Source organism: Sphaeramia orbicularis, chromosome 7 (assembly GCF_902148855.1).
Source record: "Sphaeramia orbicularis chromosome 7, fSphaOr1.1, whole genome shotgun sequence".
Classification (NCBI taxonomy): Eukaryota; Metazoa; Chordata; class Actinopteri; order Kurtiformes; family Apogonidae; genus Sphaeramia; species Sphaeramia orbicularis.
The window spans coordinates 22,310,272-22,325,090 of NC_043963.1; the positions used below are offsets into that span (position 1 = coordinate 22,310,272).

The window sequence follows — 14,819 nt, forward strand, 5'->3', positions numbered from 1 at the left end:
ACCAGGTCTTACACAATCACATCTTGCCTCTCAGTTATCACTTGTCGGATACTAACATATTATTTGTCATCTCCTTTCACGCTACCACCTCCCTCAGAGCCTCACCCTACTTCAGGCCAAAACAGACAAAGCCAGGCACTTGCTTGGCCTTTAGCCCTATACACGTTTTTATGAGGAATGTTAAGAATGCTTCACTCTGCCTACTATTCGCCGAGGTCTCATCATAGCTCGTATGGAGAGGGGGTGAGCCTCTACTTGTGTTTGCACAGGCTTCCAATGCACTCTTCATTTTCATGTGATGTTCAGGAGGACCACCACCACACACACACACACACACATACACACACATATATCCCTCCCTTCTCTCTGTTAAAAGAACAGTAATGTAACATACACCTCCCTGCCAGGAGACGGTTATGAAAAGCCTCTTGAGGGAGGAACACATATGGCAGGCAGGCTGGATGGCATACGGACAGAGAAACCTGGCACAGATGAAGCCATATCAGCACATAGAGGGTAGCAGACAGACAAGAGAGGCAGATCAGAGGACGGTGATATAAACATGTCAGAAAAAAAGGTAGCTAAGGCAGTGAAAGTCCTAAACCTAACAGCAGCTACAGGGGTTGGACAAAATAATGGAAACACCTTCACCTCAAGATGATAATGCCCCAATCCATACAGCTAGAATTGTTAAAGAATGGCATGAGGAACATTCTAATGAAGTTGAGCATCTCGTATGGCCAGCACAGTCCCCAGACCTCAACATTATTGAGCATTTATGGTCAGTTTTAGAGATTCAAGTAAGACGTCGATTTCCACCGCCATCGTCTCTAAAAGAGTTGGAGGGTATTCTAACTGAAGAATGGCTTAAAATTCCTTTGGAAACAATTCACAAGTTGTATGAATCAATACCTCGGAGAATTGAGGCTGTAATTGCCGCAAAAGGCGGACCTACACCATATTAAATTATATTTTGTTGATTTTTTAAGGTGTTTCCATTATTTTGTCCAACCCCTGTACTACATGAAGGTTTGAGGGAGGTGTGTGGGAGTTTCTGTGAATTGACTGTTGTAAAATACTTCTGACTCTAACTGTATTTATAATTCGTTTAAGGAAGTCAAACCATCTACAGGTGACTGAGTCTGGGTCTGGAGAGCACAAGCAGGTTGCATCTGTTTTTAATGCTGAGGGTTCAGTGGCAGCGGGGACACGACACAGCCCTCCCGCTTAATGTTGTTTTACCCCCGTAGTGGTTAAATCGCACACATGTGCATCACACACTCCTCTACCCCCTCCCTCCATCTGTCTCTCCCGTCTACCACATTTGAGCGAACTCATGGTCTCCTTTTATAACACTGGAAACCACAGAGCAACAAGTGTAAACTGTTCCAGAGAGAAGGGAGGAGGTGCATTCAGTTTTCTGATTACAAAAATCATTAAAGCATATGTATGTACTATAAACTGCTGAATCATGATGAAAATATTCCAGACAGTGACAGCCATTGAAAAAAATGCACTTTTCTCCAATTTCAAGAGTGTTAGATGAAAACTTAATGCACTGTCACCATATTAAAGAGCGGTCATGGGGGGATTACTGCATATCTTGAATTTTTTAGGGAATTTATGTCAGAAATTACAGTAATTGGTCAAGTACGCGTTGATTATTATATAATAGTGTGGCCTTTTGTGTCTGACTTTTCTTTTTATGGGATTTATCTGTGTTATCGGATAAACTCCCAGTGAAATAAAAGGTATGTTCTCCTGTTACTGGAACCCGTGGGTGAGTATGACCTGAGGAATGCCAGTATGTACATGTACACTGAGGATATTTTAGACCGGCCTAGTGAACGTGGTGTACAGCAAGACGGTGGTGGTCAAAGAAACACATGAGCTGAAATTTTATTGAAATCCAAATTAGGACTCTTCAACCAACCAACCAAATTTTTTTCATGTTAGTTGAGTTTAAAGGATTTATATGTATTATTTATAAAATGATCAAATATGACCTAAAATATCAATAGAGTGTTTAGAATAAAAAGCTCAGCAGTTACCCCAAAGATGTAATGGATTGTAGAGGTATGCGCTGAATCTTTTTATCTCAATGGTCCTTCAGATTTATGTGACCACTAGAGGGAGTAGTGAGTCACAATGCATATCTCCTATGGTGAAGAAAACTTGCAACGCATGGCCTTTGACTAAAGAATCATAAGGCAACCAGATGGGATGAGAATCGCTAAGAAACAACTTTTAGAATCAAAGAAAGTGACAAAGTGATAAAACCTAAAAGTACCGTTGTATTTTCACCACCGGACACAGCTCAAAATAAAAAAAAAAGTGGAATTTGATGCAGAAATTGTAGTTTCTTCTTTCTTTGACTTTGATTATGAAACTTACATAGATAAACATTTATGTGATGTTATTACATTCAGTATATTTGCTATTTATTGATCCACAGTTTAGACTAAAGTGTGTTTGGACTTCCAAACAGATCTTGGTGCAGCTATTGACAACATAAACTGTAAAAACAGGGGTGATTTGTACTTTTACTGTGGCTTTTTCTGGTCTAAAAACAGCTATGATGTAAACTATCAGCTATGCAGTAACCTATATGAAGATTAAGACTGTTATTTGACTGGCTGTCCACTGTTTTTTTGTTTTTGTTTTTTATTCTGTCTATGCAACTTTCTTTTTACAGAATAATTCTTTAGGGTGGACACTGCAGATAATACTGGATATTGACGATGCAGAGGGTTTAGTCTGTCATGCAGTTGGACAACAACAACAAGTTATTTCTCATTATTAACATTTCTCCACATCACTGATACATGTCTAGTTCAGTCCCTCTACCAACAATGTCCATAGTGACCTCCATCTCCTGCAGGTAACACACTGATCTGTACATCTACAGTCACAGAAAAAATCATTAGACCATCAAAAGTCATCAAATACAATGGTTATGCAATCAAGTACTGACTCCTGTGGGTATCATGTGACTAAAACAGACAGAAAAGAAAACATGGAATGCCTAAAAGCACTGTTTTTGTCAGTACAATGTCATAGCTATTGATGTAAGAACTGAAGTGATTTTGGTTATTATCAAGAAAAACATGGAAAATGTCCAGATATCAGCTCTAAAATTAAACTATTATGAGCTATTTTTGTTGTTATCATTATATTTGTCCAAACAAATGTACCTTTACTTGTACCAGGCATTAAAATGAACAAGAAATTGAAGAAAACAAGGGTGGTCTAATATTTTTTTCCGTGACTGTACATTTGATGTTTGACGCTTACACAAAGCACTAACAGAAATGGTAAAATTGGGGTGTGATACCACCATTTTCTAGTATCTCAGTTACAGATATACATCAAACTGGAGCTGTTTGACATTGGAAAGTGTTTTTAAAAATCTCCACCAAGAGGACTGTTTAACGTGTGGTCAAGAAACCTAAAGCGTATAGAGAAATACCAATTTTGCACGACTGTTGCGAGACAAAAGAAGCTGCTACTGTAGCTCATAAAAAGGCTTCAAAGACAAAATACTTGGAGACCCATTAACCAAGACAGCTGCAGGCGCTTGTTGTTCATCTTCACAAGTACAAATTTGGCATGTCTTCCTACAACCCTAAAGGAATGCAGATTTATAGCGACAACTTAGGGAAATCCAGGTGAGACAGGACAGGTATGATATATGACAAGAGTTTGGGGCTCAGAATGAAGAGACGAATAGCGTCCACTCTAAATTTTGTATAAAGGGAAAGTATCTTCAAGCTGAGAAGCAGCAAATGATCCATCAGAGCTCGGAAATGTTTTCAGTAAAAGCTGCAGGCTTAATTACAGACATGGTGAAAAGGTGAGGATCAAAGCCACACTGTTTCTTCTTTGGCATTCCTGCTTTCGGGCTCTGCCAAACAGCAGGAACCGTCCTTAAGCTGACCAGAAAGTCGCCGGATTTCCAAGAGGCTGGTTGGCAGTGGGAAGAGGATAAAGAACATTCCTCCTCTACCCTGTGTTATCACTTCCCTTTCACTAATGGCATAAATCGGGTGGCACAGCGGAAGGCAAGTGCTCCTGTGCCACGTCAAAAAAAGCACTGAGAGAAGACAGAGAAGCATTTCAGTTTAGCTATGCACTTCTTCAGTGGTAAATATTTCATCTCTGGGACTGTTCTCATCTGCACTTTCCCTCTCTTCTTACTCATGTGAGGCTGTCTCCATGCCAGGTCATCCAGTGCTTTCCACGGAAGAACAGAGCAATGGAAAAAAAAAAAAAAAATCCCTTTCCATTATGGTGCTGAAACGCTTAGCTCAGAATGCAAGTCAACCAGATCATCTGCTTACAGAAAAGTATATAACACTGTGAAGTCATGTCTGATCCATGTTGAATGTTACACAGTAGCATATTGTCTTGATAGAAAAAGGAGGCTGAACTTTGCAGAAGGGTTGACTTTGGCTTTTTCTCCTTTTTATGCAACTTTCTTTAATATTCCCAGTATATAAAGTTTAGATCTTCATTTTTAACCATAAAAACAGAATACAAGATCACCTCCTAGATTTTTATAAAAACTAATCGAAAAAAAGCTGATCGATATGACCAAAAAATTTTATCTTGGGTATTTGTCTCAATGTCATCAACAATTTTTATTGATTGTATTATGGCTACACGCAGAGGCGCCGCTACCAATTGTGGACTCCATGAAAGCCATGAAGGGGGGGGGGGGGGGGGGGGGGGGGTGCACGGCCCATACATAATAACATCACTGAAACTTAACATACTTTCAGCGTCCAATTCCTGACGTCTATGCCTCTCTTATACAGCAAATCTTCTAAGAAATTTTCACAACTTCAAGCCTGTATCCACTGGACCCCCTCGTCTGTTCTATGGGCCCCCCACAAATGCTGGGCCCCATGAGTTTGTCATGTTTACCCCCCCTTATCGGTGCCTCAGGCTACAGTACCGAAGACAAAACGACTCAAAAAAAAATCTTTGCTAAAACTGTATGCCATATGACTGGAGAAACACATTCACTATTAATAAATTACAATCAGCAAACAGTATTGACAGAGAAAGATCTCTTTGTATGATTTTCAGACAGCAAAACCTCGATTATTCAAAATGAATTTGATTTATTGCCCACCCCTATTTCTGCATTAAAATATATTAAACCTACGATATACATTTCTGTACTTAAATACTATCGATGGTTCCCAACAATATGCAAAATTGATAAATATCCATAACTCTATTTGATGTAAACAGTCCATTTCATTGAGTCGACCATAAGTGTCCTATATGCCATTTATTAACTCGAACATTTCATTACAGTAAGAAACACAGATACTGATATTGTTATATACTAAATGAATGTATGTCACCAAATGTACAGCTTATTTGAACATGCTTTCTGCTTGTTAATGGTTGTGAAATCAACAATTCCCATGATGCCACTCTTCCAAGAGGCAAAAAAAAGCATACTGAATATGGAAAGGATTTCCCAATTGTAAAAAAAAAAAAAAAAAAAAAAAGAAGTCTTGTTCCATTTATAATGTTGATTTATTTATCAGTTGTTTTTTATACTATTCTTTGCTTTAATATATGTTCTATTAAACCAAAAAGTAGTGCTTTTAACAACTGGTATCCTGGTGCAGAGTAAACAATCAAAAGATAATGGATGGAAAATGCAAACCAGTCCTGCACAGACTCCTGTTTCATTGCTAGCAAACACACACAAACATAAGTCAGGTGATCCATCTCATTCCCCAGCTTACCACACAGATCGTGGATGACATCCAGGGATGAGGACCAGGAGTAGCGCTCTATTCCAGTGTGAGCGAGAGAGGTCGGAAGCGCCTCCAGCTCATAGGCACCTCGCTTTTTCCAGTACAGGAACATGATAACTTTAATTCTAGGCTAATTAATATACGACCTAATGTTCATTACCTTCACACAATCAAAATGTCAGTTGTCAAACTAGAATTAAGTTCTACAACCAATCAAAACAGCCCTTCCATCATCCATCATCAAAAAACAACACATGCCAACTAAACTCAAACTTGCCAAATGCCAATATGTTTATATGTTGATACAAAATCTCCACCTGCACTATTACCTCATCCTGTTCGACCGCAAAACACTTACTTTGAACTTTCATTACAAATCTGATTCTACTTCAAGGCCAGTCAAAGTAAGCAAGCAGGGTTCCCTCAAGTACAATCCATAACATCTCTAGGGGACCATATTATTGATTCCAAGCCTAGAATAAGCTTCACCGCTGCCATAAGTTTGGTTTTTTAACAGGCCACTTTTTTTAAAAAGCAACAAGTAATATAACCGACCACATATGCTTTCAACAAAGAACACACCGATACATGTATCTTCACTGTTCTTTCTGTGCCTCTTCCTGTTGACTGTAGCTCTTCAGTTCGCTACTAATCATCTGCTGAAAACCACCCACCAAGGGCTGTCAAGCACCAAATGCTACCCTCATCTAATCCATTTAACCGAGCTATTCCTGACTAAATTACAGACGTCAAACTGCCAAAAGGTGTTGCAAACTTATCTCCGGCATCAAGTAAAATCTCCTTTGCTGCTGCTTTCCCAGAGCTTCAAATTTATCCATGGCAAAGTTTCACAAACTGTAAAAAACTTGGGTTTGAGGCAAGCTGCTCATGTTAAAGCCCTGTGTAGGATCTCTGGACGATAGGGGGGCTTTCGGCCCACTCCATCAGACAAGTGTTGTATTCATGCAGAGGTGAGTTGCATGCTGGGACTGGCAATCTGGGCCAATGGCTTTTGGACTGGGTGACACAAAGATCTCTTTTAAACCTCCTCCTACACCCAGAGTGGACTTGCTTTATGTTTTGCGCAAACTGTAAAAGGCTGACATTTTTCTGCATTAATTAGTGCCCGCGCCCTTTAAGACTCCTGAAAGATTTATTCCTTTTTATGAATGCACCAGTTCTGTGGTGGCTGAGCTCAGTTATTTCTGTGGAGGTACAATGCACACACTGGCCTCTTACAGATGAAAAAGACAAAAAAAAAGGGAGTCCCATTATAAGATGACTAACTGATACAATATGTTCAACTTCTTTGAAAAACAAAAGAAGGGTTAATACAACATGCTGTTTGATATCTCAAGTAAAGGCATAATATTTCTCCAGTGTTGCTTAAAGGCTGATGCACTGCTGTTATACATCTAAAATGGGAGAAGAAATACTGTGAGAATGTACTGTGCCGGTCGGGGGAAGGGAGGGACGTTGTCACACACAAAGACCCACATGTCCAATTTTGGGATAAGAAATTAGAGGGTAGGATGGGAGCCGGTTTGCTGCTCAGCTCTGGGCTTTGCAGACATATGGTAATAATCTGAAGCAGCTTTGAGCACGCGGCTTCCCTTTTTAATGAAGAGAGCAGTCGTGCAGCATGAGAACTAGACTGCAAATACAAAGGCCAATTTCCACCTACTGCAGAAACAAAGAGAGATGCAGAGGAGGCATTAGACAGCCTCCCCTTTCATCATTATCGATTACATAACCGTTTAATAAAAAAAGACACTTTTTACAGCCATCTCAAGAATAATAGTACCTGCCTCTGTGCTAGGACTGCCAATGATCTCACACACGGATTTATAGTATAACACTTACAAAGAAATTCTATTATTCGAAATTAGGAGGGCACTATGTATATGTGATGAAAACATCTAAATCTGCTTTTCATGGTGAGGAGAAGCTGGCAGTTCTTTACTGCTGGCGCAAAGTATATTTTCTGACATGGTTTAGGTCCAGGCATCTGTTTAGCAAGCCAAAAGCTAATCATGACCAGAATATAGGACGACATAGCCTACTTTTTCTACGACCAGTACCTCCAAAGAAATTAGATTACGTTTTTTTTTACATTTAATAACATTGATATTCCTGATCATGAAATGAAAAGACTGATAACACGCCAATTATCAATATTAACAATATAAATTTAAGCTAGTTTAGCTTAGATGAGAAAGCATTCAAAACTTTATATACTCACTTTATATAGCATATTTCATTCAACATGGAAACACAATGAATTGCAAAACTGGTAACCTGCCTGGATAATGTAAAAAATTAAATAGACACAAATAAACTTACCATTTTAGTATCAAGCATACTCAAATAGCTAGTTGTATCTTTGTGCTTTATGCTAACCTGTTAGCCTGCTACATCAACCAGCTGCATATGAGCACCATGACCTGAGAAGAGTGTAAAAGTTCCCATTTAGGAAGAAAAATAACACATTTTTGAAACATATTTTGACCATAACACATTTGACATTATCATGTCATCATGCTAATGGCTAACAGGTAATAGCATCTCACACACCTGCTGCTGACTTTGATAATTAATTACTTTACTAGATAAGAACATTAACTTTTTTTCAAGTGTGGTATCTAGCAGTAAAGTACAAATTATTTTCTCCCTCTTGAAGTTTAAGGTAAAATGTAGTGAGGCAGTGGCTGTTTTGGTGTTGGTGATATGCATCACATGCAGTGAGAGATGCAGTCCATTAAGCTATACACACAAAACTACATGTTTCTTTACTACCTTTGCTACAAACTGTGAATTTTTTGTCTTATAAAATTATCTTTCAGAAAAAATATGATCAATCTGTAGAGGCAATTTTGATCCTGTTTGAATTCTGCCACTTTTTATATGATATTTATCTATTTCAAACAGAATTTTACATGTCAAGAAAGTTGCGGTTTGTTGTATAAATACTGAAGGAAGATCTAGTTTCGCATCAAACGACTCAGTAGACTGCATCTTGTTGCGTGCGAGACCAGTCACCAACACCAAAACACCTTGGCATACTCCACCTCATTCTTCAAGAGTGAGGTGAAAAAACATTAAAAGAGGTGAAATCTCTGCAAGTCTGGCCAAGTCAATGTTGCAGAGATATCTTCAGCGACTCTGAATCAGTCGTGGCAAGACACTGTTGCGATGACAGCGTGTCCATGAATTTTGGGTGTAGCAGACTTTCTATTTAGACATTTTCACAGTCTTATTCTTTGGCGGTTTTACAACAAACTGTGACTTTCTTGACTTGTAAAATTCACTTTTAAACTTAAATATAAGTGCAAATGATGGGATACTGTCTCCATATCCTCTGCCAGCCGGAGCTAAATATGATATCATTATAATTATGTGTAAAGTTTAAATCTTCTTCACATTGTTCACATAAATCTCAAACTATAAGTAACCCTGGATCAATAATATTTTTTCTTAACAAATGTTTTTTCCACTCTGTGAGACTCAACTGAGCATTAGCTAATGTAGTAACTCCCTGTAATTTGTGCTAGTGTCAGACAAAAATAGCCAGTAAAACCTCCAAATGTGCCTGGGCTGAATGAGCCATCTCTTCAGCAGAATCGCACTTACTAAAGTATTAATGGTGTGTTGAGAAACGAGTGTGTGAGCGGGCACGATACAACAAGACTGTAAATGAGTTTGCCGGAGTGTGTGTGCACTGTGGGGAAAAAAGTGTGTGAGGCGGGAGTGTTGACAGAGGGAGTGCAGTTGAAGGCTTGTGCGTGCCCATGTGGAGGAGGTTTGGGGTTATATTTAGTAAGGTGGCCCATCAAACAGGCCGAGGTTAACCCTTCACCAGAAAACTAAGAATAGAAGTAATTTAAGACTTGTAGTGTGAAAAAAAAGTCAATTAATGAGAGTACATAGTGTGATTTTGTCACAGATTCACAAAAGAACTTGTTGCACCCAGATGTTCCACATGGTTTTAAAGGAGTGATATTTTTGCTTTTTTAAAATTGAATTATGCATTTTAAAACATTTCCCTGTGATCTACATAAACTGTAAATGCTATGCTCAGGTCTGAATTCTTTGTTAATTCAACTCCACAGGTCCATCTTCAACCCTATTTCTGAGTAATGACACCACAAAGGTCTTTTTTTGAGCGCTGGCCCTTTAAATGCACATGAGCCACTTCATGCCCCACCCCTTCCAGGTTGTTGGCTGTGCTGCTCTGTCTCATTCAACCAACAACTGAACATTTTAGGTAATCAGCTGGAAATTTGGACATATTTTCAGTATGGACTACAACCGCTGCTGCTGACAAACAATTATGTCGTACTCGGAGAAATGTTCGTCGGACATCTTGACCTTATATGTGCAAATGTTGTGATGTAACTAGTTATAGACGTAACAAATTAAGTAGGAATTAAAACAGGTTGTACGAATCCACTTGATTTTTGCCAAAATGAATATAAAGATAGTTTTGCAGCACCTGGAGGGTTCAAATTCAAACTTTTTGAACTATTAGGGTCCAAATACACAAATAAATGTGATATTTAGCAATGATTACATTGAAATGTTTTTTGTTTGTTTGTTTTCTTATGGAAAAATTGTATTAATTGTAAATAGGGTCAGGCAAAATAAGTCTTTACTTCAGTCTAAACCCTTTCAGTCGCATTGCAAATGGAACAATGGATACGTTGTTTTTGTTTATTGTTTAAAGTAATTAACGACCGAATAAACTACTACTACTACTACCAAAGACTAATGAAAGTGGGTTTAGTAAAATATGACCCCTTTAATTGCGTCACAAGTACTTTCATGAAATTTTATACACAACCTGATTAACAAAAGGTGTCCCAATATTTTGTCTCATTGATGACCTAATGACTTTGCTGCAAGAAAAAGGGTGTACAGTACCATCCTCAACAAATAAATGACTATGATGGCATGTAATTTACCAGTGCATCCTTAAACCAGCAGTTCAGAGGGACAAACAACCACTCTTCAGTTTGTTGATATGAATAATCCCATAATTGAAACAATCTGGTTAAAATTGCAGTGGGGGCTGCTGCTGAGAATCCAATAACAGAGTCAACAGAAATCAAAAACACTTATTCCCTTAAAGTACAGTTATTGTCAAGTGGAAGGCTGCAATATGCATAAACAGTCATTTAGTCAGGGTGGAGGTTAGAAGTGTGGAAGGACACATTTGGAAGTTTAAAAAAAAAAAAAATGTAGTTACACTTCTGGAGTTTAAAGAAGGTGTGAGATGTATGTGACCTCTGCAACTTTATGAAGAGACACAACATCCATTGGGTCTATTTACAACATGATGGTGATATATTTGCTTAGCTGATGATGCTCCAGTTGTAAAGATCCAAGAGTACAAGCATGATAATGATTCACTACGCAAACTGAATGGAAATGGAAATGCAAAGTACAGCCCAGTATGTTTGTTCACAGTCTGATGATGCAAAGCAGTACTGTACGAGGAAGACGCGTACCACTCCTCAGGGCAAAAAGCTGTACACCATCTGAAATATGAAGCCTAAAAACATGTCCACTGCGATGAAGCAATGTCCCACAAAAAGTGTCACAGCCATACAAAGTACAGTGAGTAAATGTAAGAGGAGCTGTAGAGCTAATACCATAGCAGCTTATGTTCACTATCAAATCATTTGTGCATGTTAAAGATATGCAGAGAAAGGAATAAACATCCCCTATAGCTGTGAGTTATGACTTCATATACGAATGAAAACAAAACTGAAAGCTCAATAAAGTGTACAGGTCTGTAGAAGATAGACCAATGACAACCTCCCACAGCACCTGTCATATCTGTGTAATGTGATATTCACCTATATTTTGAGAGTCAGAGGTGATTTAAGCTTATTTAGCACCTTGGTCGTATGAAAAACATGATATTGTTCGCCGTGTTTTAACACAGATAAAGAATTCAAGCTGTGGAAAAAATGTAGAAAAACGTACTGGGAGCTGAAATAGTGGACGAAAGGGTAGCGTGCGAGTGCCACAAGACCGTCTGTGAGCTGAGGACAATGACAATAAAGAGCAGGGCAGGGTTTTCAAAGGGGAAAGCCCCACGAAAGAAATAGGAAACCGACACTGGCTTTGAATATTAAGGGTTCAATATTCTAGTTTTAATATCTATGTCAAAGTCGTGTAAAGATGATGAAATACAACTAGTTCTTTATAAACTTCCTGCAGCAGTGAAATGCATATAAAAGGAAAACAACAGGAACAGAAATGATGAGATGTGAGGAAGGAAAAGCAAATTCTAGGACCGGAGAGCCACTGCATCAGAGTTTGATTTGTTTTTCATTACAGTTTATATCACATTCTATTATGGGAAAAAACAAGCCTCATGTGGCCACATAAAAAGGGTTGTAGTTGCAGTCATCAGGTTTTAAGGCCAAGAGCGCGATCAAAATTAGCACCAGAGCAATGAAAAAGTTATTACTGGGTACAGTGTGGATCACATAGAGCCTAAATCAGGGGTCTCAAACATGCGGCCCGGGGAATAAACCAGGCCTACTAAAGGGTCAAATCCGGCCCGTGGGATGAATTTGTGAAATGTAAAAATTACACTGAAGATATAAACAATCAAGGCTGTCGCAGTCATTTTAGTTCAGGTTCCACATTCAGACCAAAATGATCTAAAGTAAAATATTAGCATAATAACTTATGGATAATGAAAAAAACACAATTTTTCTTGGTAGTTCTTCGAGGTTCAACTGAACTAGTTTAGCTTCAAAAGAGCAAAACTAATCCAACTGAACCTAGAAGAATAATGACCTGGGCAAACTAAATGAGAAATTGTTCTTATTTTAGTTCCAAACTCCAAATTTTAAACAATATTATACCGTTTTACCATTTGTGTGTAATGCACATGTACAAATGATAAGTTGAGGCATAATATTGTTAAAACTGCTCATATTTTACTAAAGAAATTTCAGTTTTTTCAGGTTATTCATGTTTTTTTGTGAAAGGATAGTTTGTAAATGTAAATATTTGCATAATTTAATGTTTTTTTATCGCACTAAAACAAAGAGGAAAAAGTTGTCATTACTTATACTAGGATATTATGTTATTATTTTACTGGTCCAGCCCGCTTGAGATTAAATTAAGTTGAATGTGGCCCCTTGAAGAAAATGAGTTTGACATCCCTGGCCTAAATGGAGCAAAGTAAAGGCATCAAGATGAGCAGTAACGTCATCTGTGAAGCTAGGACGGCTATCGCTGAGCAGCTAAAGACAAGAGGAAAAAGAACACAAAGCAAAAGTGAATGGTGACCCCGAGCGCCATCAGGAAAAGGCAGAAAGGCAAAGAGGGGAAAAGAGAAAGGAAATTACTAAGTGGAACAATAGAAAGACAGTCCGAAGAAGGAAGTTTAAACTGTACCGAGCCACGAGCCGGTACAAAACTCCTGACACACACGCACAAAAACACAGTGACACAGAGAACATACGCAGATTAGAGCGATCTAGTGAAGCTCAAGTGTTGCAGATGAACTGACCAAATGGCCTCGGAGCTCAGATTAAAACCACAGTCCTTCTAAAGCAGTGGTTCCCAACCTTTTGTGGCTCATGACCCCATTTTAACGTCACACATTTTGCTAAAATTAATTTGTTTTCGATCATGTAATAGGTTGTTATACTATGTTACAAATAAACATTAATTTTAGATGACATTTAGTCTATATAATGTATATTATTATAGACGGAGGCAGAAAAGCCAGGTGTAGCTTACTGCACAAAGTGAGAATTTGATTTTCCTTGGTCAGGATATGTACAGTCAGTCCAGCTTGGATTTACAAGGCTGACAATTAATACTGAACAAACAAGAACTCAAACTATGAATTATGAAAGAGCTGCAGCATCTGAAACTGACCACAATGAACATTTGACAGATAAACAGAACCACAGTACTTCAGTTTCAGCTTCAGTTTGTCATGTCTTTTATGGATTGGGATTGTCTCTCTCAACTCGACATATATTTTTTATTAGTAGCCTAAGCTTTTTGTTTTGTTTTTTTTCATTTACTAGAAATGTCAGGCGACCCCATTTGAATTCCAGGCGACCCCACATGTGGTCCCGACCCCAAGGTTGAAAAACACTGCTCTAAATGTTTCTCCATGCACAAACTACCATCTTACCCATATTCTGTAGGTCATCTGTTACCACCATCAGTCTCAACTTTCTTTTTTTTTTTTTTTTCCAACCTTTATTTATTTGGAGTTTTGAAGAAATTGGGCAATACAAACACTGTATCATATGTGACAAAACTTTCAACTTTCTGCACCTTTTCTAGTACAAACGTGGATGCAACCAGATATATAATTCATTTAGAGACTTCCTGTTCTGTGGCATCAATTTGCATTGAAGCACATTTAGAGAAACACTATTAAAAACGCCATAAACTGCTGCATCAGACGACAAAAACAAAGCTTTGGGATGTGAAACTATTTACTAATTTAGCCCAGAGCATCATGTGGCCTTTTGTGCATATTATAACTGACATTTTTAACATTGTAAACTTGGATTTCCAGTGTGTGTTTTTCTTTTATGGTGGTGGACAGACACCAGACAAGACATCTGCTCCCAGATTAGGCCAGTGTGTTTAAGACAGGCTTAAGAATCTGGTGGCCTGGAACACTGAAGGGTTCCAGACTCAACCAATTAGGACTTCTCAACTTTAACTCCATGCTTATTTCGCTCCCTGTACTTACCCATGACCTGCACCCCAAACATCACACCTACTTGTACATGTAAAAATGGAATCGAATGGTACGCTGATCCACTGTTTGTGGGAATGTCCAATCATCAAACATTTCTGGATGGTTGTAGTTCATACTCTAAATAACTGGTTGGACAGAACCGTCCCAGTCTGTCCAAGGCTGTGTTTACTGGGTGAAAATGGACAGATAGCTAATGTATCAAATGGAAAATTTTCTGTTATCGTGGTTGGGGTTTCAGTTGCAATCAGGATTATTCTTAAACACTGGAAAACACCTCAAGCCCC

At 38.4% G+C, this 14,819-nt stretch overlaps 1 protein-coding gene across 5 annotated transcripts in view; it reads right to left on the reverse strand.

Moving 5' to 3' along the window:
* Positions 1-14,819, reverse strand: part of plekhg5b (pleckstrin homology domain containing, family G (with RhoGef domain) member 5b) — an 82,172-nt gene that overhangs the window by 65,746 nt on the left and 1,607 nt on the right. Inside the window, exon 1 of one of the 5 annotated variants that reach the window (XM_030139010.1) lies at positions 5,769-6,392. The exons of 3 other annotated variants lie outside the window; for them this stretch is intronic. In XM_030139010.1, coding sequence (XP_029994870.1) covers positions 5,769-5,892 — 124 coding nt within the window. In that variant the 5' untranslated portion in view covers positions 5,893-6,392. Of the gene's footprint in view, positions 1-5,768; positions 6,394-14,819 lie in introns of those variants that run through there. One more of the 5 variants, XM_030139011.1, reaches the window with a different exon arrangement.